At 52.6% G+C, this 23996-nt stretch overlaps 3 protein-coding genes across 4 annotated transcripts; 1 reads left to right on the top strand and 2 right to left on the bottom strand.

Moving 5' to 3' along the window:
* Window positions 1-13: 13 nt before the first annotated feature.
* Window positions 14-4114, top strand: MRPS7 (mitochondrial ribosomal protein S7). The gene is made up of 5 exons (XM_054170624.1): window positions 14-99; window positions 690-881; window positions 1195-1258; window positions 2101-2268; window positions 3376-4114. Exons 1-5 carry the CDS (start codon window positions 44-46, stop codon window positions 3595-3597), a joined length of 702 nt encoding a protein of 233 aa, XP_054026599.1. The 5' UTR covers window positions 14-43; the 3' UTR covers window positions 3598-4114.
* Window positions 4115-4896: 782 nt separating this feature from the next.
* Window positions 4897-10252, bottom strand: MIF4GD (MIF4G domain containing). Its single transcript, XM_054170664.1, has 6 exons — window positions 10145-10252; window positions 7955-8089; window positions 7101-7210; window positions 6646-6801; window positions 5848-5940; window positions 4897-5291 (listed from the first exon to the last, which is right to left on the bottom strand). The coding sequence occupies exons 2-6, from the start codon at window positions 8034-8036 to the stop codon at window positions 5064-5066; spliced, it is 669 nt and encodes a 222-aa protein (XP_054026639.1). The 5' UTR covers window positions 8037-8089; window positions 10145-10252; the 3' UTR covers window positions 4897-5063.
* Window positions 10253-13278: 3026 nt separating this feature from the next.
* Window positions 13279-20699, bottom strand: SLC25A19 (solute carrier family 25 member 19). Of its 2 annotated transcripts, none has more exons than XM_054170931.1 (7): window positions 20683-20699; window positions 20082-20229; window positions 19456-19611; window positions 18531-18701; window positions 16974-17157; window positions 16182-16312; window positions 13279-14994 (listed from the first exon to the last, which is right to left on the bottom strand). In XM_054170931.1, exons 2-7 carry the CDS (start codon window positions 20205-20207, stop codon window positions 14794-14796), a joined length of 969 nt encoding a protein of 322 aa, XP_054026906.1. In that variant the 5' UTR covers window positions 20208-20229; window positions 20683-20699; the 3' UTR covers window positions 13279-14793. The 2 variants fall into 2 exon arrangements, with proteins under 2 accessions (XP_054026906.1, XP_054026907.1); XM_054170932.1 differs by having other exon boundaries at window positions 20637-20685.
* Between the last annotated feature and the right edge of the window lie 3297 nt (window positions 20700-23996).

The following is a 23996-nucleotide window of genomic DNA, read 5'->3' as shown; positions in this document are numbered from 1 at the left end:
CGCCCCGCGCCTGGCCCGGCCCTGCTCGGCGCGCGCAGGGAAGATGGCGGCGCCCAGCGCGGCGGGGCTGAGCCGGAGGCTGCGGGCCTGGCTGCCCCGGTGAGCGGGGCTGGGGAGCGGGCGGGGGGCAGCTCTTCCCCCGGGGACTCACGGGCGAGCGGCGGGGCGCTTCCCGGGCCGGGCAGCACCCGCCTGAGGTGTTTTGTGGGCTCGCATGGGAGGCCGTGCAGGCAGGGCCGGGGGTTGTCTGCGTGCGGGGCACGGCGCAGGCACTGCAGGCATCTGGGCACCCTCCTTGCTCCTCTCCAAACCACACTAAAATGCCCCCTATTCCTGCGAAAATTAACGGAATTCCAGTTTCAGGTACCCAGCCCATTCCTACGAGCACAGAGCTGGCCGCAACCTAGGGGTCAAGCCGCGGGGCTCTGGGGAGGTCGATCCCTGGGTACAGGGAGCTGTGCTCAGCACTGCCTGGAGCTGCGGCGTGGGGCTCCTGTTCGGACCCATCCAACTCTTGCCTGATAGTTTTGCAGCAAAACTGGTGGCCTCGTTGATTTCTGGCTCTTCTGCAACAGAGAAGTGCAGAGGAAAGCGGAGATGCCGCTCGCATCTGACACACCCTCCTGAGATGTGCTCACTTCTGTCCCCATCGCGGCTTACAATCCCCCTCCTCCTCTTGTTCTTTGCAGGCTGATGCAGGTGAGATGGACTCGCTACAACCCCAGTTATTTAGAGCCAGAAGTGAACAAGGATTTCTATCAGAAGCCTTTGGAGGAACTGTCTGAAGAGGAAAAGGAGAAACGGGCCCTTAGGGAAGTTCAACCCATAAAAGCTGCTCCTCCCACAGTCTCCAGCTCTGTATTCAGCGACCCTATGATCAGGTCAGAGAAAGCGTTGTCTCCTCTCTTACAGCCAGGTTCCATGGAGCCAAAACACTTGGAAGCTGTGCTGTCCTCCTCAGCCTTCTCTTGCTGTGCTGCCCATTGCCTTTGTGCAGCACAATCCCTTTATTCAGGTTAATCTTTTCCCACAAAGCCAGTCACTGACGTGCAGTGATTAGAGGTAATTGCAGCAGATCTAGCAGCACCCAGACTTAACTATGGCAGCAACACAAAAGGGGGGTGGAGGGGCTTTTTTCTGTGGGTGATAACAATCAGAATGTAAGTCAGACCTCATCTGGCTTTGTGTTTCCAGTAAATTCACCAATATGATGATGAAGCATGGAAATAAAGTGCTGGCCAGAAGCCTCATGGCTCAGGTGAGAACTCATGTTTCTTCTCACTATTATCTTTAAAACAATGCAAGATGGAAAGCTGGGATGGCAGCCCCACTGGGATTGGGAATTACCAGCCTTTGGGTCATCCCTGCACACACATTGTCACCATTGTTTGTCTGATAAGACATACTTTGTACAAGCCCAAACCTCACTAAGCTTATAGCCCAGCTGGTGACAGCTTAATGCAAAGCATTCTCTTTCCACTCTTCAGTATCTCTTGGACCTTTGTACTGCAATGAGCTCAGAGGATACCCTTAAAAGCATCATTTTCTCAACAGATCATCATTCCAGCTCTCTTCTGTATAACTTGCCAATTAAATCCCATAGAAGTGTCACCTATATGACCCATCTTTGACCCCTGCTCTGACCTACAGTAACTGGAATTAGCTGGTGGACCCATCTGGTGTGTTCCACCCTTGAAATGGAGACACAAAATGCCCTGGTGCTCCCCAAGTAACTGCTGGTTCCTTAGGAGAGAAAAAGACACCTAGGCTCTGTGCTCCTGAGTCCAGATTTTGGAGGGGGGGGATGCTCAGTGAACACAGAGCTGTGTTCCTGTATCCACTTTGTCCCTGTCCTTCCCTCCTGGCCCAGATTTGTGCTATTTGGCCCCCTCACCCCAATGCAATGTGTGATCAAGGGCCTGAAGAGCTGGAAGAGAGTGAAGTAAAACTTGAGTTAGAGAATCCCCTACCAGCCTGTTGCCTATAGGGCTAGAAAGCAGCTGCTCAAGTGAAAATGGGGTGCTTGTGAGAGTGATGTAACTGCATGGAGTGGAATGATCTATCTGCTCTGCATGTCTCCTCTCTTGTCTTTGTCCCAAGACTCTAGAGACCATTAAGAGGAAGCAGCTGGAGAAATACCACAAAGCTCCAGAAGGAGAGAAGGAGACAATTGAATGCAACCCTTATGTCATTTTCCACCAGGCTGTGAAAAACTGCCAGCCCATCATTGGGCTCAGCAGCATCACAAGAGGAGGCAAAACCTACCAGGTGAAAAGAGGGGAGGGGGAGCTGGGAGCACACCTGGTCAGGAGATAATTAGCTGGGGAAGCAGATGAACTGGTTTCCACCCCTTGGGAAGAGAGGCACTTTGCAATCTGGATTAAAGCAGCAGCTAGAAACTCTGTCCAAGATCAGGACTCCAGCCTGTGAGCATGGCAGTTCCTCTATCAGCAGTGGTCTCTGCTGCTCTCACCAGATAAGAGGAGGAATATGCAGGAAATGTTGTCCAAGGAGACAGAGATCAGTAACTGGCAGTCCCAGGGCTCCCAGTTCCATCCTCTCTGCTGCATCGTGTTTGGGTAGAGGTCCCAAAGCCCTGGGGCAGGTCAGTGTATCAGAACAGATCAGCTAGTTACAGTGTGATACTTAAGAGAGGAGCAGACCCTGTCTCATGGTATGAGCTCTGCAGTACTTGAGTTCTGTTGGAGAGAGGAGATGTGGAGACATCTCTCTAGTCCTTCAGTGCAGGGAAGCAGTGACCATCTCTGCTAGCACAAACCAGCCTGGATCCAGTGCCCAGATCAGCCAGAATTCCTTAGACAGGCCACTGTCTGCAGTACCCAGGGCTGATCAGAACTTCCTAGGTGGTAGCAGTGGCCAGGTTTCTACAGACAGAGGAGGTGACCTCATCCATGTTTATGAATAGGTGAAGGGTGAGTGCCCAGAGGATGGAGCCAGGCTCAACTGGATGATGCCCAATGGCAGCACAAGAGGGCAGTGGTGGAAGTTGAGGCATAGGAAGCTCCATGGAAACAGGAGGGAGAATTATTTCACTGGGAGGGTGACAGAACACTGGAACAGGCTGCCCAGGGTGGGTGTGGAGTCTCCCTCCTGGAGATATTCAAGACTCCTGTGTGTGAGCTGGTACAGGTGCTCCTGCTCTGGCAGGGGGCTGGACTGGATGATCTCTCGAGTTCCCTTCCAGCTGCTGACATTCTGTGATTGGGCACAGAGCAGCTGTTGGGACCTGGTCATACTGCAGAGCACAGCGTGCTGCCCCTGGAGCTGCAGCACATCCACACCTGTCCAGCAGGGCCTGTGTGGCTGCTGGAGCACCCCTGCAGTGTGGTCACTGTCGGTTTCATCCTCGCCCAGGTACCAGTCCCTCTGAAGGACAACCGGAAGCGCTTCCTGGCCATGAAGTGGTTGATCACCGAGTGCAGGGAGAACAAGCACCGCAGGACGCTGATGCCTGAGAAGCTCTCCCAGGAGCTGCTCCAGGCCTTCAACAACGAGGGGCCCATCATCAAGAAGAAGCAGGTGCTGCACAAGATGGCAGAGGCCAACAGGGCTTACGCACACTTCCGCTGGTGGTAGAGACTCTGTGCGTGGGACGCGGTGCCACCAGCCCAGGGCTGCCTGCCTGCTGGAAGCTGGGGAGAAGAGGGAAAGGTGACACAGCCCCCTCCAGGCAGCTTCTGAACTAAACCAGGGACAGCCCAGCCCAGCCCCACAAGGTTTAGTTCCTGTGTGCTCGTTTGGGTGGGGGAAGCCTGAGTTACCAACCCTGCAGATGATTCTGTCATGATCGCTGCTCTGTGAAGAGAAGCCTGAGATGTTTTTCTTGGAGCAAGGCTGTGCAAAATAATCTTCCCTTTCTGTGTTTCCTGGGGGACCTCCAAGCCTCTCTGCTCCTGTAATCAATGGGTTTGGTTGCACTGCTGACAACAGAGCTGGATGTTTTTTTCCACACCACAACCAACCTTCGTGGGGTTGGTACAAAAGGCAATAAAAGGCCCTGTTTGATTTTTTTGTGGGTTCTGGTCATCAGCAGCAGTGTCTGCACAGACCTGATAGGCTTGTTAACAGCAACAATAAATCCAGTTTTATGGGGAAGGCCTCTTGATTCCAAACCTTTGTCTGTGTTGTTTGAATCCCACGCTGCTCTTTCCACACCCTGATTGTGTAAAGCCATGCTGAGCCTACACGGAGGAGAAAATGAGCATTGCAGCCTTAAGGCTTCAAGCAGGAGCAACCTTTCTAAGTATTGTTGATAGCCCAGCAGCTGCACAGAGAGCAAGCAGGGCACAGGATAGTGGAAAACTTTTTATTAGAAAAAAAAAAAATCCTTCAATAGACCTAGTTATTTCCTTCCTTCCTCTCCCATGCCTATAAGAAACCACAGCTGAAACTTGCTAAGTTCTGGAAAAAACCATGGCAGTTATTGTATAAAACTTAGAAAACCTCTTCCTAGCTACGTCTGCTGCTGCAGGCTACCCTGGGGTAGGTATTGGTGGCTTGTGACCTGTGGGGCAGGCTGTGTGCATGCAGGTGCAGCCAGCATGCTTGAAGGATAGCCTGGGAAAAACAGCACTTGGCTGAGCCGTCTGTCAGGCCACTGTTTTCTGTGACTTGTCCCAGGGAGCCAGGTACAACCTGAGCTCTGAAAGGTTTTCCCTCTGCCTCCCGCAGCTCTGCTGGTGCTCAGGTGAACCAAAACCTCCTCAGCCTAGACTCTGCTTTCCTCAACACCCATCTAAAATGCTGGTTGGACTCAAAGCCTTCCTTGCCCTTTGCTGGTAGCAGCCCAGTGTTGGGCAAAACCCAGCGGGAGAAGCTGGGGGGGGTGAAACGTTCCCTTGCCCTTTCCCACCTCGCCAAGCCGCCACGGTCAGGCCGGCTCCGGTTGGCAGCCCGACAGTTACCTGCCCCGAGGCTCTGGCCAATACAAATCCTATTTACAGGAAGTGCTAGAAAAACACCAATGTGAAAAGAAACTCAGACTTGGTATGAAGCTTGCTGGTGAAAGTGCTGGGGAGCTCTCTTCCCCCCCGGTGCAGAGGTTAGTCTGTCACTTCGCTGTAATAGTATTTCTGGGCAGCGTCCGTCATCTTCCAGTCGGCTGCTCGGAACTCGATGATCTCCAGCAGCAGGAGCTGGGAGAGGGAGCTGAGCCCTTCCTGCAGCAGGAAGCCGTCCCGGAGGAGGGAGAAGAGCTCGTCCATCCGCTGGGAGTTCATCTTCTCCAGCTGCTCGCCAATGCGGTGGAGCTGTAGCACCAGGCAGTCCACCTGCAGAAGGAAGAGAAGAGGGCTTGAGTACGCTTGGGTGCACCTCTGTGCAAGTCCCCAGCAGTCACTTAGGGATCAGCTGAGGCTGTTCCCTCCGTTCTGCATTGCCCAGAGGCTACAGTTCTGCTTGCCCCAAGTTGACAGGAGAGGCTGAACGTCTCTGGCAAAAGCACATCCTGAAATCCCCTGTCACGGACAAAACTCCCATAAAAAGGCACCCACAACAAGGGGAAAAATGTTAATGTCCTGCAGGACACCCAAGAGATGATGGCAAGGCTGAAGCTGAGGCTGGAGCAAGGAGGTGCCTCTAAAGGAACACAGGGAAGTGGTTGAATGTGCGCTGAAGCTCTCAACAAGTCCAGTGTCCCCTTGCAGCCTGGGCAAGAGAGTCACAACGAGCACCTCCATCCTGCTTCCTTCTGGGCTTCAAACCCTCCTGCCTGGTGGTCTCCTTCCAGCACACACTGGGGAGGCAGCTCTCCCTGTTCTGCACCCCCTGGGCTGTGCCCTTGGCAGGCCAAGGGGGACATTCACAGCCCCTCTGCCCTGCACTCACCTCCTCCTCCTTCCGCAAGCTGTCAGGCTGTGCCAGCCGGAACAGGCAGTCGTACACAGGGTTCACCAGAGCCATCATGGGCATGTTGTTCACCTGCAAGGAGGCAGGAGCCAGGGTCAGCTCAGGGGCAGAAAGGGGAGAGGCTGCACTTACTTGAAAGAGCTGTTCCCTTGCTGCTCTTCAAAGGAGAAGAGCAGAATTCAGTTGTGCTGCCAAATGCCGTCCTGGTGGGATTTACACAGAGCAGGCATTCAGGTCTCCATCGGGCAGAGAAACTGAACAAATGGTGTAGGAAACATCTAGTTGTAACTGTTAGCAGGTAGCCATGGGAAACAAACTTGTGGCCACAGCATTTTTCCTGCCTGCAGCTCTACTTGCATCATTTTTACATCTACTCCAAGTGAGTATCCAAGCACACAGCACAGCGAAGGCCTGGGGTCAATCCCAGAATGTGGGCTGGAAATTACACAAGCACCCACGGGACCCCCAGCACCTCACAGCCACTAAACTGGGGGGCATCTGGGAGCAGGCAAATCAGGGGACTGCAAACATCAGGTACAACGTGAGGAAGCTCAGGCTTTGTGACTCTTCCCAGAGGTGGCTCTGCCTCTCCAAGCCTGTTTGCTTTCCCGTGGGTAGCACCACCTCCAACACCATCCTCGTGCTGAGAACCAGCTCAAGCTCCCACAGCTGAGCCTTGGAGCTCTGTCCAACACCTACCCAACCCCGCTGCCCTGGTGTCTATGAAACCCTGGGCCCTTCCAGCAGCTCTGGGCTGCTCCTGCTCTGGCTCCTTACCCTCAGGTAGTCGAAGATGTTGCAGATGAAGGTGACGTAGCAGATCCAGGCCTGGAGCGAGCGGCTGCGCAGCTCCTCCCTGTCCTTGTACTCCTGCTGCAGCCGGTTCAGCAGGCTCCTCCGGAAGATGCTCTGCCCAACTTGTTTGCTCTCTGCCTGTGAGCCCACAAAAACAGGATGGAGGGATGAAATAAGGGTGTGAGAGGGGCAGAGGGATGCTGCTACCCTACAGAAGCCCTCCTGTGATGGCCCAGAAAGGCAGAAAAGCTGCAGCTAACTGCCTGTGCTCACTGGTTGCTGCTCTGCATGCTGCTACTGCAAGAAGCAAGTGGCAGGAGAGGAAAACTTGGCTGAGGGGACAGAGCACTGGCCTGGGGCAAAGCCTCTCCTGGCCCAGCCCAGGGAGAGCCCACACAGCTGAAGTGTTTCACAGTGTGGACAGGAGGTGCTCTCACCTGGATGATGGTGTAGCAGATGCGCCCTGCCTCCTTGCTGAACACACAGTCTTTGAGGGACTGGTCCACAATGATATTGGCCACTTTCTCCAGGTCCACATTGCTGGGGTCTGCAGAGAGAAGAAAAGGTCAGGATCCAGCACCCTTTGTTCCTTGCTTGCTTTGGGGTAACTGGCAAGAAACCAAGGTATACCCTGCTGCATGGTGCAAAACCTCATGCTCGCTCCAACATCAAGTGTCACAGCCATCAAGTGTCACAGCCACTCACACACCAGCTGCTTTGGAGTGGTCCTCCCAGGCTGAAGACACAGCCAGCATGATGGAAAAACAATGGAGGAACAAAGATGGTACAGAAAGGAAGTTGATCTGAATCTGAAATCCCAGCAGTCCTTTAAAGCTGGCTTAGCAGGAGCCAGACATACAAATTCCCACTGGGCTTAAAACAGAGATGTGACTGGTGAGCAGGAGACCCCAGGGGCCAGGAGGGCAAGGTGGCCCTGCAGCTGGGAGGGGCAGAGAACAGCACCAGAGAGGGGTGACAGACCAGGCCTGGGGAGAGAGCAAGAGAGAAGAGTACCCTGAAATTAGAGAGAGCCCTCCATGATGAGAACCTGGAGCTGAGTTGGATCAGTTGCACCATTAAACACTCAGGAGGTGAGAAGGGGCAAGAGGAAGCAGGACACAAAGACCTTCCCAGAGGAGATTCACCAGCTGGACCCAGTCAGGGATGAACAGCATTTATGAAACAGCTCTTCTGCTCTTAGCAACTGGTGTTCCTTAAAGGGGTCCAAGCATCCAGCCTTGTCTGCCGGCCGAGCTGCACCCCCCAGCGGAGCTGGTAAGAGGCTGCTGACCTTTGAGGGCTGTTTTCAGCAGCTTCTGAGTCTCGGTGTCGAACGACTGTATTTTGTACTCCTCTTTGCCCGTTTCCCCCATGGCTGGATTCCTCAGGCCAAGCGTCAGGGCAATGGATGGGCTAGTGACAGTCCCTGGGGAGAGAGCACACACAGCTTAGTTGGATGCAGAGGTAGACCTCCCCCCAGCAAATCTCATCTAGTGCTGGAGCACTGGCTGCCATCTGACACCCCCCACCCCAAGGAAACTTCTCTGCTATTAGAGCAGCCTGCTCCAGCCCTAGATCTGAGCAAAGCTTCACTCCCACATCTTTTTAAGCCTTATTTCCTAATGGCCTGTCATAGGAGTCCATCTTACATTTTTCTGGTACAAAAACTGTGTTGCTGTCTGTTACCTGCAGGTTCAAAGTGGACAGCACACCAAGGCAGCCCCAATATATACCAGCCTCCTCTCAGAAGGCTTTCCTGTGGCTGTATCATGGGGAAGCACAGGCAGGAGCATCCCATGCAGCCTCTCCCTTGTGCCTTTGAAACACCAGTTCTGCTGGTTTCACACAACAGCCTGGGAAGAATCAAAGCTGGCTCCTAAGCATCCAACACAGACTCACCAGAGTGAGCAGAACCCCTGTGAGTCAGGCTTCCCCAGCTCCTGGGACACAGCAAGCTCTGCAGCCAAATCCCCAAAAGCAGCAGCTCCTATCTCATCCCCTGCAGCCAAGCAGAACTCTGCAGCACCAACAGTGCTCCTAAGGAGTCTCTAATTTTCTTCCACTTCATGCTAGAGTGAAGACAGCAAGGAGGTACACATAGAACAGAGGAGAGGAAGGGCTTTCTTTGCCACAAACATGAGATGATCAGCTGGGTTCAAATTGCTGGGCTGGCCAGGCCAGCAGCACAAACAGGAGAAGGCAATTGGCTAAAGGAGTTTTGCCAGCTCGTCGAAATTCCTGGGCCATTACTCATCCCTCTCTGCAAGCAGGTTCCCACCCGGATTACAGCTGACAGCCCATGGCCCTTTAGAGGCATGGGACACAGAATGAGGCACCACCGGCAGCCCAGCCCCTCGGACACACCACTTGCCATGAAGCTGGGGCACGACAGGTAGAAACAGGAGTTTGCTGGTGGGTAGAGGTCCATCCCTGCCTTCCCCACGAAGACCAGGGCAGACCCTGCCCCACATGATGACAACCTGCTCCTGCTGCTCTCACAGCGATGCTCTCACCTGCACAGGGTTACCTGCCCTGGGACCCACACGAAGCTTTCTTCCCCAGGTGGACTCACAAGCAGCTGGGTGCCCTCTGTGCCACGTCTGGTTGGCAAACACCTTCCCAGCTGGCCTCTTCTCCTTCTGCACCGCCCTGCCCCCCGGATCTGCACTCACACTATTCTGCACCATCAGCAGAGTGGCCCCAGCTCTCCAGCAGCCCTGTGCCCCCCACCAGCAGCACCTCTGCACAGAAGGAACCCGGCCGGCGGGAGCTCAGCGCTGCGCACAGTGAAGCACGAAGTGCCCGAGCCCGCCTAGCAGCGTCACTGCTGCCACCGCCCAGCACCTCCCGGAGCATCCTTCCCCACGGCCCCCCGGGAACGGGGCACGGCTGCTTTGAGCTGCTGTGCCAAATAACCCTGCCCAGAGCAAACCACAGCGTGTGAGTACAACCTGCCAGACCTCGTGTGCACCACAGATCCTGGCAGCACCAGGACCACCCGGCTGGTGGCAGTGGGTGACACCGGACACCGCAGCACCCGTGGGTACCGATTCCTCTTCTGCAAGTGGTCCCCGCTAGAGGAGCTGTCCCAGGGACTAGCGTGGTTGGGGTCAGCACCCTCGGTCATCCTGGGTTTTACCCGGCAGGGTCACACCCGGCCATGGGAAGGAGAGGGAGAGGAGCAGCCTTGCTCTGCCTCCCCTGAACAGCCACCCGAGGGGCACCACCAGCCGCCCGGGAACCGCGTCCCATCCCTGCCCAGCCGCAGGAGGAACCCCGAAAGCCGAGGCGCCTCCTGCCTGGAGCTCTGGGCCACCCGAGACTCCCGGGCACCCCCGCTGCCGCCCCGCCGAGCCCCAGCCCCGAGGACGGCACAAGCCGAAGGGCCCTGGGGATGGAGAGAGCGACGAATCTCGGGGAAAATACCCCACCCCCGGTGACCCCGGGCAGGGCAGGGGGAGTCGGCCGCAGCCCCACCGACCTGCCGGCCGCCCCCGCTGGGTCCTCTGGCCACCGGGGCATCGTCGGAGCGTCCCGGGCCCCGCCGCCCCGGCCCCGCTCACTCCCGGCACGGCCCAGGTTTCCTCTTAGGTCATTTCCTCGCCCGAGCCGGGGGAGGGACGGGCCGGGACGGGGCGGGAGAGCGGCTGCAGCCGCCGCAGCGCCACCGCCTGCGAGCTTCGGGCCACGGCGGCCCGCGGGGCTCGTCCCCGGAGCCTCCGCCTGCCGCCACGGATGGCCCCAGTAAGTCCCGCAGGGCACGGTCGGCTGCCTCCTGGCTCCCCCAGGCATCCTCACCTGCGCCTCGGGCACTCCTAGGTACCGCCAGTTACGCCCCGGCTGCTCGGTTGTTCCCCATGGCACCTCAGGGAACCCCGCCAGCCAGGGGCGGCTGCTCCCCGGTCCCTCCCACCAAGCACTTACCCATCTGTCCCAGTCCCCTCTCGGGGCTCCCCCGCCGAGAGCTGCCGCTCTCCGAGTGACAGTCGCCTTTAACCCGCCCTTCCCTCCGGGCCGGGGCAGGCTGCATGGGGCTGGCATTGAAAATCCCATCAAAAAAGCTAAGGGAAGGGGAGATGCCCTGAAGCAGCTCGCTGCGAGAGGAGCCGCGTGTGGCACAGAGCACTGCACCGCTGTCTCTCAACTCCCCACCGCTTCGCTGTGAAGATGCCTCAGGGGGTGAAGACTTTGAAAGGTTTAGAGCATCCAGGCTGCTGAAACCAGAGATGCCTCAGGCATTTTCTGCAGCGCTGCGTGGCCTGGCTGCATACACACACAGCCAGACCTCATTCCCCACGGGTGCAGGGCTCGGGAGCAGCTGCCATGGGTGACGGGATGGGGGCTGCACAGACCGCCTCAGCTGATCCTCCTTAGTGTGGTGGTTCTCAACACCACCCAAATCGTCACCTCACACCACACAGGAGATGGGGACAGCTCTACCTGCTGGTGGTGAGCACTCAGGAGCCAGTGATGGGAAGGGAAAACCAGAGGGCTCCTGCTGCCCCACACTCTGGGCTCCAATTCTCCCTTTTGGGCAGCAGGAGGGCTCTGCGTGTGTGTGTATCCCGTGGGCTCCAGCTGAACCTACGCTCCAGGAGGGAAGGAATAATCAAACTGCAGCCAGACAGGAGCATAACAAAATATTTAATGCACCTCTCTCCAGAGGCAGGCAAGTGCTGTGCACATCATGCTCAGGGGCCTCCAGACAACAGCAGCAGCAAAACGCCACAGAGGACGACAGTTCTAGGTCACAGGAGAAGCTTCACCCCAAATTAAATACAATCTACTCCAAGCTCCACTGTGAAACATTCATTTCTTTTTCAAACACCATGCTGTGCAGCTCTAGATGAGCACCCTGAGGACAGCACTGTGGTAGGAACTCGGTGAGCCAGCCGAGGACACAGAGCGTTCACCATGGAACTTGTGCGTTGGTGTCCTGAACACTGCGTCCCCCCCAACAACCACAGCACAGCTTGCATTCAGTGCTTGGCCTGCTGCTGAAGTGCTTTTTGGATGCTCTGATGGTAAAAGGCACCAGAAGAAAACAAGTGCAACTGCTGAGCAGCTTGTGAGGTGAATTTCAGGCGACGCAATGCCCACTGATAGGATTACATGGGAGTGAGATCCCAGCTCTGCCAACGGGAAAGCCCCATGCAGCCTCACAGCGAGTCACCCACCCTGTGGAGTCACTCACACTGAGCTGCTGTCTAGTCTGAGAGCAAATCTGTCCCAGCTCATGGGAGAATAAGCTGACTGCAGACCTCTCCCCTCTTCCACTCCTCTGATTCTAGGAAGTTTAGCTTCACAGGGTGTGTGTTGTGCCAGAGCATCATCAGAAACCAGACCTGCCCTCCTAGTGCTCTGCGCTGACTCCTGCCCAAAGAGAAGACAGCTTTCCTTGACAGTCCTCACCCCTGCTGTGACTCCACTGCACTGGAGGCCAGGGATGAAGTGTCTGCTAGATGCAACTTCTAATACCCCACAGCTGAGGTCCTCACTTCTTTCTCCTTCACTCACTAGACCAGGTGCCTTCATGGGCTGCAACACTTAGGACCAACAGCCCCAAGGGATATACAAACCAAAGTCCTCCAACCAGGGAGTGTCTCTTCCACAGCCTGGGCCAGCCCGGCACAACTTAAACTGGCTTTGCCATCTGTTGGATGGAGGCAAGCTCATTTAATGAGGCATGGAGGAGAAGACTACTCTAGAAAGGAAAAGCTGCTCAGTGTCACCCTCTCTGCAGAGCAGCCAAGTTACTCGCCCCTAAAGCTGTTTGCCTGCATCACCTCAAGCTCCACAGCACACTTGGTGAACATCACCTCAGCAGAGCACACGGTTTATGTCCTTTATTCTTTTACCCCTGTGTCAACCTAAGCAGCTCACCTCCTCCTGTTCCAGAGGCTGCTCACTTCCTGCCAGTCTTCCCCTGTTTTGTGCAGTTTAACAGCAGCTCTTTGACATGAAGTGGTAAAAAAGAAGAGTCTCATAAAATTTAGAGAAGATGGATGGGATCCAATTTCCTATGGAAGCCCAGGTCAGCACAGAAAGCTCCCTGCTGTGGCCAGTCCTGTGGCTGCTAACCATGAGGGCACTCCTCTCCACCAGCAGGCAGCAACAATCCTGACCTGTTTGTGCCTACTTCAGATGAGACATTCCTGCCCTTCAGAAGGATGTCATGGAGCTAAGTTCATGCTGGTTATGATGAGTTTCCAACAACAAGAGAAGAAAGGCAAAATACTGTTAAGAAGATTTAAGTGGACTCTCAGAAGAGCCTAAATAACACAGAAAGTGTTTCTCAATAGGACTGAGAAACTTCACATTTTCTCCTCCAAGCAAACCATTTTTAGAGTACACTAAAACTAACACCAGTAGTAGGTAGCTAACACTACCTCTTTGAAGCTCACATATTTATCAGCCTCCTGCCACTGATGCTGCTCAGTAAATATAATTTTAGGTAGCCTGTCACCTGCAGTCAAACAGCCTCTTTGCACTCAAACCACAGCAGATGCAGTCCTTTGGCCTGGGCTTGCAAGGGATCTCTCTAGATATCTCAGCCACCAGTGAAAGAACCTCTCCCAATAGCTCAGGGTAAGTGAGCCACACTGAGATGCTCAAAATCCCCAGGAGAAGTCGCATCAACAGAATGGAATTGGTCATCGTGGAGCCTGGCCAGACCTTTTGGGCTTAACACCCTGAATGCTGCAAAAGGGCCACCAAAAGCTCTGTGCTAAGAGAACAGCTGTCAAAGCATGCTCTGAATAACTGCTGTGCTCTGCCCTATCCACCACTGGCCAGATGACTAACATGCTTTTGTATCACAGTGCCTCTCCCTCGATGTCTGCCTTCCACACACTGCTCCCACCACACCCTGCTCCGCTTGAAAAAACAGAGAATAAAAAAGGAGGAAGAAAGTAATTTTCCTCTTTTCCCCTGTTACGTAAATCAGAGCTGTTTTCCTGGGGCTTTAACCACTCACAAGCCCTTTGAAACTGCAGAAAAACACTTCTCTAGCTCTAACTCAATCATCTTTTCCTTCTCAAACACCATGTCACACCGACCAGATCCCACCGGGTGTTCAGTCCTCTCGCTTAAATCTAGTCAAAAGGTTTTCATCGCTTACCACCACTGCAGGACTGAAGATCAGAAGTGTTTTGAGGCCACTGCAGGAATACTTTCTAGAAACATGCAAAGGTGCTACTAAACAACAACAACAAAAGACATTTAGTAGTTTCCACAGGATTTTTCCTTCATTCTCCCAACTTAGACTAAATATTTCTAAGACTCTGTAAAGCTTTTGTTTACTCACTGCATTGAAGCAAAGAACCCTGAAGTAAGAATTGGGCTTGTGCATTGAATCCCCTTGAAGAGGGGTTCCCAGTCTTCAGGTCTGCTTGGAAAAAGGGTGACTGAAGCAATGCAGGACCCCAAGAAATGTATGGCAAAACACAAAGGAAGACAAGTGGGCACTTGGGATACAATCAAGCTCACCAGAGTTGATGAAAGAGAAAGTTTGGGACAGCATGAGCCACTAGATTCTGTGTTTAAGGTGGCTGAGGACATGCAGCCAGCAAGTGTTAATCAGGAAGCAGCAGCTGGCAGCAAAGAGAAGGCAGAATGAGGAGCTGTGCACATTAAGGAGGTGTAACTGACTTCACAACAGCAGGACAGAGCTACCTGTGCAACACTGAGGGAAAAATGTGCTGCAAGCAGCAGGCCGCAGAGCAAGGAAAGAAATCTGTGCGGATGCAGCGACACAAAGTGGCTTCATGTTGGGTAAGCAACACTAGCCAGGCCATGAGCCAGGCAACTGCAGGAATTCACCCACTTGAGCAGGTGCCTTGTGAGAGCTCAGGCTCTGATAGGTAGTGTCTGCTTGGTTCTCCTGCTCCCCACCAAATGTGTGTGCTGATACTGGGGGAGACAGAGACAAAAGTGCTCAGTCGAACAACTTCCAGCAAAGCAGCTCAGTGTCTTCTTGCAGAACTGCAGTTGCCCTCTCCTGCTTGGTCCCAGGAGGTGACTTCCCACAGGCTGGTGGAGCTCTGATGTTTCCAGCATGCCTGTGACAGGGCAAAGCCACCAGTTTCTGCTCCTCCAGGAGAACGCCAAGTAGCCATGTACACGTGCCTGTCAACCTTCCTTCCTCGGAGTTCTATCGCTGCTCTTTAGGGCACACAGCAGGCTGCAGAACAGCTCATACCAGAAGAAGATCAGGCCAGTAGAGACAGCAGCCTTCAGCAAGCTGGGTGAAAGGCCCTTAAAGAACCCACCTGGGCCCTCCTCTCTCATGATCTGCCTCATGCAGTCCAGGAGCCCCCTGTACGTCCGTACCTGGGAGAGGCACAGCAAGAAGGTTAAACAAGAAAACTCCAGCACAGACTCCCTGGAAAAGAACAGAGACAACCCCAGACTACACAGGAACATCATCCAGCCATGCAGCCTGGAGATGCCTTTCTGTCAGTTTGTGGAGTGGGGGTAGAGGAAAAGCCACCAGTGCTGGCTTATGCAAATCATTCTGATTGAATGCCTGTACAATCTTTATGCTGCCACAGCACCAATTATTCGTGGTACAGGTTTGTGAAGGAATGCTTTCAGACTTGAATCTGATTAGATTTAGAATCCTCCTGCTACTGGTGGTTTCCACTCCCTTCACTCTCTAAGGAGGGACAACTTTCCAGTTTTCTGACAGAAAGAAAAGACAGCTACAGCACCAAGAGGTCTCTAATGAGCCACCTTACATGACCGTGTCACACAGTGAAGGTTTAACATCTTTCTGACACATCCATGCTAAGATCAAATTCTGCACCTCACTGGAAAAGCATCCAGTGCAATGGGCTAAGACTTCAAATTCATATCCTAGAGTTTCTTGAGGTACAGACTGATTTGCCTCTGAGATCCAAGGAATTTGAAGGAGAAAAAGAAAATGTCCCCATTTCACAGAGAAAGAGAGAGTTCCTCCCATCTCTGTACTTCGAAGTGGTAAGGATGGTGCTAAAGGACACTGGAAGTATTTAACTTGCTTTGAATTTCAGGATATTCTGGTCCATAAGACACACTCTGAGCACTTGGTGCCCATTGCTTGCATCAAAATATTAAGTGCAAAAGGATCCTAAACAGCCAGGTGATCCCAGCATAAAGCTGGTGTCATTCGCTGCTAGGAATTTAGTCCTGAACCAGAAATACCAAGCTGCAGCTAGGCAAGTAAATTGAAACTCCTGTGCCTGCCTAACTCATCACCAGCTCTGAGAGCCAACCTGCTGGAGATGAATGAGAAGGCAGACCACAACTACACTGAGCAATGTCATAAAATGATCCCAGCTTACTCATTTATTATTCCTGTTACTAAGTGAGACCAATACTCAGCTCCCAGAAGTTCCCTGGGAGCTCCCAACCCGAATCTGAACACGACAGGTCCAAGGGTGAATCAGCACTGCGTTCTGGTGCAGTGGACTGCCTCTGGGCTGCCTTGATGCAAATCCATGCTCATGAAAAATCAATCTCTTCCCAACATTTCTCACCTGCCCAAAGGCTGCCCGGGCATGCTCAAAGCCACCCACTTGCAGTCTTTTTTTGAAGACATCGAAAGGGTAGGTGAGGGTTTTGCTGAGGATTCCAGCACAGCTCCCACAGATGAGATTTTTCATGTTGCCTGAGAAGCAGAAACAAGGAGAGGGGGAAAAAAAAAGAGTTATTAGCAGGGAGTTCTGATTAAAGCTCATCAGAGGTAAATAAAAAAACCCAAATCACTTCTTACAAGAAGGAAGGCCAGAAAGGCTCTTTGAGGTCACACAGAATTGTTTAGGCTGGAAAGGACCTTTAAGATCATCGAGTCCAACCATTAACCCGACGCTATCAAGTCTGCTGCTAAACCATGTCCCACATGCACCACATCCTCACAGCTTTTAAACACCTTCAGGGGTGGTGATTGCACCACTTCCCTGGGCAGCCTGTTCCTAGGCTTGACAACCCCCCAGAGAGAAAATATAGAATAGAATAGAATAGAATAGAATAGAATAGAATAGAATAGAATAGAATAGGACAGGACAGGACAGGACAGGACAGGACAGGACTGGACCAGGTTGGAAGAGACCTTCAAGATCATCGCGTCCAACCCATCAACCAATCCAATCCACCTAAACAACTAAACCATGGCACCAAGCACCCCATCAAGTCTCCTCCTGAACACCTCCAATGATGGTGACTCCACCACCTCCCTGGGCAGCCCATTCCAATGGGCAATCACGCTCTGTATATATTTGACGATGCCGAACCTCAAACTCCCCTGGCACAACTTGAGGCCAAGTGCTTACCTCCATTCTTTCCTTCAGCTGGAAGCACCCATTCAGAAAACTGCTGCAGGATGTTGTAGAAGGAGAACTGGAAGCCAGCATATGGAAAGACAGCAACTATTGTGGGGGTCAGACCCCTATAGAAAGTCCGAGGCCCTTCTGTCTGGTACATGGTCAGCACTGCATGGCGGAGGTTGTGATAGATCTGGAGAATAAAGAGAGACTGACTCGAGCAAAACAGACTTCAAACCAGCAAACCAACAGCCAGCAATTTCCAGTAAAGAGGACAGGCATTTCCCACTGCCCAAAATACAACTGTCTGATTTTCAGCACAAAGAGATGAACCAAGCGACTCTGCACATTGTCACATAGTATCCTCAGCTAAGCACTTGTGACTCTTACAAGTAAGCTGACAGCCGTGACCTACCTCTGAGCCACAAGAGACTAATTAAAGGATGTCCCTTAGCTCTGCCTCGGCTGACGTTGTACCCTACAGCCAAGCTGTGCTGCTGAGGGGAACAAACAAGGCACAGAGCCGAGAGCTGCGGCCTGAGACCACCTTTGGCCACTTTTAACAGCTCTGATCGCTCCTACAACAAAATTTATCCAACATATGTTGTGATTCTACTGCAGGCTAAGTCACAAATCATGAAACAGCTCTGATACAAAACCATATGAGTCTAGTTATTACAGGCCTAATTAGCATGGAGATCAATTCTTGCACAAAAAAGAGCATGAAATACAGGGGAAAGGTGACTGGTTTCAAATAGCATCCCCACCATTATCCAAACACGACTCTGCAAGTGGAAAGTTTCAAACACACAATGTTCTACAGCCTGGAGCATGCATGCCATAAATGGCCAACAGCAGGAATGAAAATTGAGTTATCCTGGTAAGGGCAGTTTCTCCTCCTGGATCACCTGTCAGGAGTCAAACACAAGCAGGAGCAGCCAGATGTCATTCAGGAAGCTGTGTCAACAGCACAGGGGGGGAGCTTGGCAACACCACAAACACTGCCCAGAAACACCACCTGCTCCTTTAGGCTTTTCAAACCTCCTGTGCTCACACAGGTGAAATATTGCTGGTGCTGTGTGAAATAATTGGCTTGGATTCGAAGGGACCTTAAAGATCATCCAGCTCCAACCCCATGCCATGGGCAGAGACGCCTCCCACTAGACTAGAGCTGGACACAGCACTACACGTGAGGTCTCCTCAGAGCAGAGGGGCAGGAATCCCCTCTCTCCATCTCTGGCCACTCTTCTTCTGATGCAGCCCAGGCTGCCCTTGGCCTTCCTGGCTGCAAGTGCCCAATGTTGACTCCTGTCCAGTTTCCAACCCACCAGCACCCCCAAGGCTTTCAGTGCAGGGCTGCTCTCAACTCATTAGCCACCACCTTGCATTGAGATCTAGGATTGCCCCAACTCAGGTACAGGACCTTGCACTTTGACTTCTTGAACCTGATGAGATTCTCTTCAGCCCATCTATTCAGGTCCCTCTGGCTGGCACCTTGGCTGCAGGATGAGGCCTGGCTGAGTGCAGGCAGCCCTCACCTTGCACCCCTGGAAGCCCGAGGCATACCTTGGGCTCGCCCTGGGCAGCGAAGCGGGTGCGCAGCGTGTCGACAGGCTGAACGGTGACGGTGGCGGTGCAGGCGGCCAGCCCCCCGCAGACGAAGTGCACGAAGGACCCGCGGGCGTCATAGGAGGTGATGTTGTGCACCAGCTTGGTCAGGCTCTCAAACGCCATGAACTTTCCAGAGACAGACACACACACACGGATCAACTCCTTGACCTGTCTGACTGACACCCAGCTTCCACTCCCCTCCTTCCACCAAGAAGGCTCCACCCACCGCCTGTAGCCTCTCTGTCCTTCAAAAGTCCTCCCCGGCTTGCAACCTGTTGCAGCTTTGTGTGCTCAAAGGATACATCGTAAAAAGCACCCAGCAGCCCCGGGGGTGCTGGAGATACTCTGATCCCTGACACTCCTGCTAAAGCTCGCACTTAGGGAAACCTCTGCATGCCCTGAAGAGTATTTGCTGCATTACAGCTATGCTGTCCACTGCTCCTTCAGCTTCTCCTTGCAAACCATGTTGTTACTGCTGACAAATCCAGCACAACAACGGTGTCCAAAACACCCTCAGCAGCTTATTTTTTTTCACTAACTTGCTCTTAAGGTGACAGTATGAACCAAAGCAAAAAAAAAATACACAGGCCTGGAAGATGAGCAGCTAAGCTAAATGTCAGGAACAAACAGGGCTTGTCTGTGACACCTGATACAGCCAGCACTCGGTTTACTCTAGCTATGCTGCAGGCTGGCCAGGCAGGCTGCTCAATAAGCTCAGCAATACTAACTTTAGAACTGTACAGCTACACATCTGCAAGACTGCAGCTGGATTGCATCAGTACAGGGAAAACCTGCACCTGCCCGCACAGTCAGTCTGAAGAGGGGCAAAGCAGAACCCTGTCTACATGTGCTGGGCCCAGATGGTGTCTGGACACCTTACCTGAACAGCTCCATAGCCAACTGAAAGGAACTGAGCAGGAACATGGCCCTTCCAGAAGGCTACCAACCCCTCTTCCTGGAAGATGCGTTGTACAGCTTGCAAGATGCCATGATACTTAGCCCCTGGGTTTCTGGAGGAAAGCTGCTCAATCTGCAGCTAGAGGGAAACAGGGAAAATATTTTCAATTCCATGTCACATTTCAACAAGACTCAAGTGTCCAATTCAGGAATTCACAAGCCTAATAGCCAACCAGCATGGGAGATGATGCTCTGCCTCCCCACGGTATCACATCTGCAGCTGACTGAGATGTTATTTACATGGGGCTCTAAAAGAATAAAACCAGGCATGCAACTCAAAGTAGGGATGATGGTGAAACAAAAACTCATTCAGAAAAGCAGAGAAAGAGAGAACAAACTATGAAAAATACAAGATACCATTCAAACACACAAGTTGGGTTAGATAAACAGCAGCAGTGGACTTTGCATAACCTGTATCCAATGTAGGTGAGGGCTGCCCAGCAGATTTAGCGCTCTCTGCTTGCACAAGCGAGCTGTTCACCCAGGACATGACCAGCTCTCTAACAGGCTCTTTCACCCCTTGTCCTCAGAATGCCATGAAGCAGGTACCTGAAAGCGGATCTTGATGACATCCAAGGGACTGACAAGGACCCGAGTGACTAAGCCAGATGCTGATCCTGCTACAGCTGCTTCCACCGTGGAGACGCACCTGGCCTCAGGGTCATAGCCAACCATGCCTGCCTGGTGTCCCCGCAGCCTGGGCAGGGGAACAAGGGCATCAGTGAGCCTTCCCCAGCTGGGAGGCTCCTTTCCATACCAAGAGTCTCCAGCCTCACCCCATAAACTCCTTCCTCACTTCAAGAGCCAGAGGCACCCTCCCTCACCCCAAAAGCTACAGAGACCCCTCCCAGCCCAACCCCCTCCCGCACCCCAAGAACCAGACAGCCCCATTCTCACCCCAAACGTCACACAGACAGCCCCGTTCTCACCCCAAAAGCCACACAGACAGCCCCTTTCCTCATCCTAAGCACCACAGAGACACCCTTCTCACTCCATGACCCTTCCTCACCGAAAAAAATCCGCAACTCCCCCCCCGCCCCGTCCCACGACCGCTCCCCAGCCCAGGACAGCCTCCCTTCTCCCTACAAGCCCCTCAGCAGGCACCGGAGGCTGCCGCTTCCCCGCCGCGGGCCCCGCCGCGCTGCCTCACCCGCTGCCGCCGGCGCCCCTGCGCCTCCATGCGCCTGCGCGCCGCGGGGGCCGCTGGGAAATGGAGTCCCCCGGGCCCCGCCCTTGGCACGCGGGTCCGAAATGGCGGGTCCGGGACCCGAGCGCTTGGTACCCCTAAAGACAAGGGCTGCATAGGCAGCCGTGCGCTCCAGCTGGCAGTGAAACAAGCAGGGATTGAGGCTTGTCATGCAGCCCTGCTGCTGCCCCCGTCCCACCCCCTCCATGCTGGTGAGGGGAAAGAGAATCGCCCCCAAAGGACCCACTGACAGTAGCTCTGCCACCAGGGCCTTGCCCTTATACAGTCATAGTAGCAACACACGTTTCTTCTCTCCATACAGCACAAGGAAAGGAAGATAAACTTTGCAGTAGATACCTGAAGTACAAATAACACAATTTAATCAAAATGTGTTGTTTACAGCATTACAATACAGCCAAGAGCTCCAAACCATGCTGCAAATCGGCTTTGCCTTGACTTCACACAGTGGCAAACAAAGAACCATAGACTATCCAGGCACTTCCAAACAACCACAGCCTGCTTGGCTGTGTCTCTATTTGAGCATAATCACCAAGACAATTGTTAAAGACCAATCCAAACCCTCCTCTGGGCCTTTTCCTTTTGTATACTAAGCAGACTACAGAATTCACAGGTGCTTTCTGACCATCAGCAAAGGCCGAGGAGAAGCTGCACAGCCAAGACTGGCAGCTCCTGACAGGTAACCTGCCCACAGACCTCATTAGCACAATGGAACAGTTCACTTTCTTCATGCAACGAAAGCAGAAACAATCTGTGAGGCACTGATCAAGCAGAGCAACAGCCTGAGCCATGGTGGTTGTGCTTCCACAAGTCATGCCTCCATCTTCTCTCTTATTTCACCAGAAGTAACTGGTGTGCTGCTCTCCACCACTGGCTTCTGATGACATTACAGTCTGTACCACAGGTGCACGTGGACAGGTCAGTAAAAAGCCGAGAAAAACACCCCCACAGAAGTGCTGCCCTCCCACTGTTTATAGATACATGGCGTTCAGTCCTGAAAGCGACATGATCATTCCCATCCTCTCTGCTTGCTACTCACAATGCCACACCTGCCAAATGACGTGGCTCTCCACCGACTTAACGAATCCAGCCACAGAACCACAGAACCGCTGAGGTTGGAAGATACCTTTGAGATCACCAAGCCGAAGTGCTCGCCTACAGCTCACAATCCCACTGAGCCACTGCTATTCCCTCAGCACCACATCCATGCATTTTTAAAAAGCCTCCAGGGATGGTGACTCCACCTCCCCAGGCAGCCTATTCCAGTGCCCGAGAACCCTTTCCGGGAAGAAATTGCTCTTAATATCCAGCTGAACCTTCCCTGGCACTACTTGAGGCTGTTTCCTCTTGTCCTAGTGCTTGTTGCATGTGAGAAGAGACTAACTCCCCACCTGACTCCAGCCTCCTTCGAGGTCTCTCGTCAACCTCCTCTTCTCCAGACCAAACAACCCCAGGTCCCTCAGCCCTTCTTCACAAGACTTGTGTTCAAGGCCCTTCACCAGCTTGACATCCTCCAGCACCTCAACCTTCTCAGAGAAAGCTGCCCAACAGATTGAACTACATCTATGCTAAACACTGAGGAGTCCAAGCACACCAGGCCAGAGCACCCCTTACAGCTTTTCTCTCCCATGGCAATTTAACATCCTCCAAATTAGCTCGGCCAGTCGTATTTTTGGTCACTTAACTGAAATAACAGACAGATGCTCAAGTGAAGAATTCAATGTATATTTATTATTCACAGTTAATTACTATCTACCAAATGCTGCTGCAGAGTTAAAGGATTAAGTACATAGGCCTTTTTTTTTTTTTTATTTAAACACTGATTTTTTTGTTTGTTTTTAATATATATACACACACAAGACATATGTCTGCAAGGCTGCATGATATACACCAATTCCAAAATAAGGAAACAATCAAATGGTCCAGGTGTAGAATGCCATAGATTCCTTTTTCCAATCACTTTACAAAGAAGGAAGAAAGTGAGTGACAGCTAGCAAGGGAGGGGGGGGGAGGGGGGAGAAAGTAATGCTCTACAGGATAGCTCTCTCTTTCATCTGCTGGAAAATTAAAAGTGTAAGGCAAAGTCCATCTCAGGAAGAAAACATTTGTAACACTTCAGTACAAAAAAAGGCACCCTCCAACAAAAGATTGCCCGTGCTTGGGCAGGGCGGGAGGAGATCTCCGCTGCAGGTTTCGGGTTCGTTGGTGGGGTGAAGGGGTCCAGCCAAACGGCCACCAAAAGGAACAAGAACGCAACTGAAGATTGGCACAGAGAGCGCTGCAGCTTGATTGCTTTCCTGTCCATCCAATTTAATGTCACACACTGCTCTGGTGGAGGAGCAAATGGCCACGAGAAATGCCATTACGGTGCGGGGTGGGGGATTACAGTCATCACACAGCCTGCTGTGAATGGGGAGTAGGGGGTGGGGGGGGTGGGGGGGGAAGAAAAATCTACTTCAACAGTAACACTGACCTGAGGAGGGAGGAGAAACTGGAGAACAGTGATGCCAACCCCACTTTTCAACAGTAACACGACTGCAAATATTCCCTATCCAGGCCAAAGAGACAGGCTGATTACATGCATCACGTAGAAACATTCACTAATAGCATAAAGTTGTGTTTTTTTTTCAAGCACTATTTCTTGAGGTTTCTCTGCATTATAAAGTTTTCCATCAAAGGAATGTACATTTTACAGGACATGTCAGGGCTATTATTTTTCAAATTCCCCCTACCCCCCCCTCCCACCCCCCCCTTCCCCAAAATATTCTTCCTCCTTTTCCCTGGTCATAACTTCCCCCTTCCTCTTACTTTTTGAAGCTCCTGGTCGCAGCTCCTCAACTCTGAGCAGCCCAAAGTGGCCACCCGGAACACCTCGATTTTTACTTTGCTTGGAACAAGGGAAGTTCACAACAGTAAGACAAATCTGAAGATGAAAGCTCCATCTCTGGAGATTTTGCTCAAATGTCCATTGATAAAACCACCCTCCTTTACACCCTTTTTCCCCCCAAAAAAGTATTTATTTACACATAGGCAGAAAAAACCAAAAACCACAACCCCACTGAAAAGCTCTGGACTGTCCTTTTAACTTAAAAATAATAATAATTAAACAAAAAAAAAAAAAAAAAAGAAGAAGAAAAATAAGGGAAAGGCACTATGGAAAAAATTACAGAATGTGCTCAACCGTACACCTTTTAAGAAAAACCAAAAGAGCTGTCAGCACAGCATCAACAGACTTCAGTTGTATGGTGGAGTTTCTCAAA

This window comes from Dryobates pubescens, chromosome 20 (assembly GCF_014839835.1).
Source record: "Dryobates pubescens isolate bDryPub1 chromosome 20, bDryPub1.pri, whole genome shotgun sequence".
Lineage (NCBI taxonomy): Eukaryota > Metazoa > Chordata > Aves > Piciformes > Picidae > Dryobates > Dryobates pubescens.
This window is presented reverse-complemented; position numbering and strand designations above follow the sequence as displayed.

Excerpts from the sequence above, each read along its gene's own strand:
- SLC25A19 (XM_054170931.1), bottom strand. The coding sequence starts at position 20,207 with ATGGTTGGCTATGACCCTGAGGCCAGGTGCGTCTCCACGGTGGAAGCA. Across the intron at positions 18,702-19,455 it reads TTGGCTATGGAGCTGTTCAG|TTCATGGCGTTTGAGAGCCT; the intron begins GTAAGGTGTCCA and ends GTCTCTGGAAAG. Across the intron at positions 17,158-18,530 it reads CTGCCCAGGGCGAGCCCAAG|ATCTATCACAACCTCCGCCA; the intron begins GTATGCCTCGGG and ends TTTATTCTCCAG.
- MRPS7 (XM_054170624.1), top strand. The coding sequence starts at position 44 with ATGGCGGCGCCCAGCGCGGCGGGGCTGAGCCGGAGGCTGCGGGCCTGG. Across the intron at positions 100-689 it reads CTGCGGGCCTGGCTGCCCCG|GCTGATGCAGGTGAGATGGA; the intron begins GTGAGCGGGGCT and ends TGTTCTTTGCAG. Across the intron at positions 882-1,194 it reads TTCAGCGACCCTATGATCAG|TAAATTCACCAATATGATGA; the intron begins GTCAGAGAAAGC and ends TTGTGTTTCCAG.
- MIF4GD (XM_054170664.1), bottom strand. The coding sequence starts at position 8,036 with ATGGGGGAAACGGGCAAAGAGGAGTACAAAATACAGTCGTTCGACACC. Across the intron at positions 7,211-7,954 it reads GCTGAAAACAGCCCTCAAAG|ACCCCAGCAATGTGGACCTG; the intron begins GTCAGCAGCCTC and ends TTCTCTCTGCAG. Across the intron at positions 6,802-7,100 it reads TCTGCTACACCATCATCCAG|GCAGAGAGCAAACAAGTTGG; the intron begins GTGAGAGCACCT and ends GTGGGCTCACAG.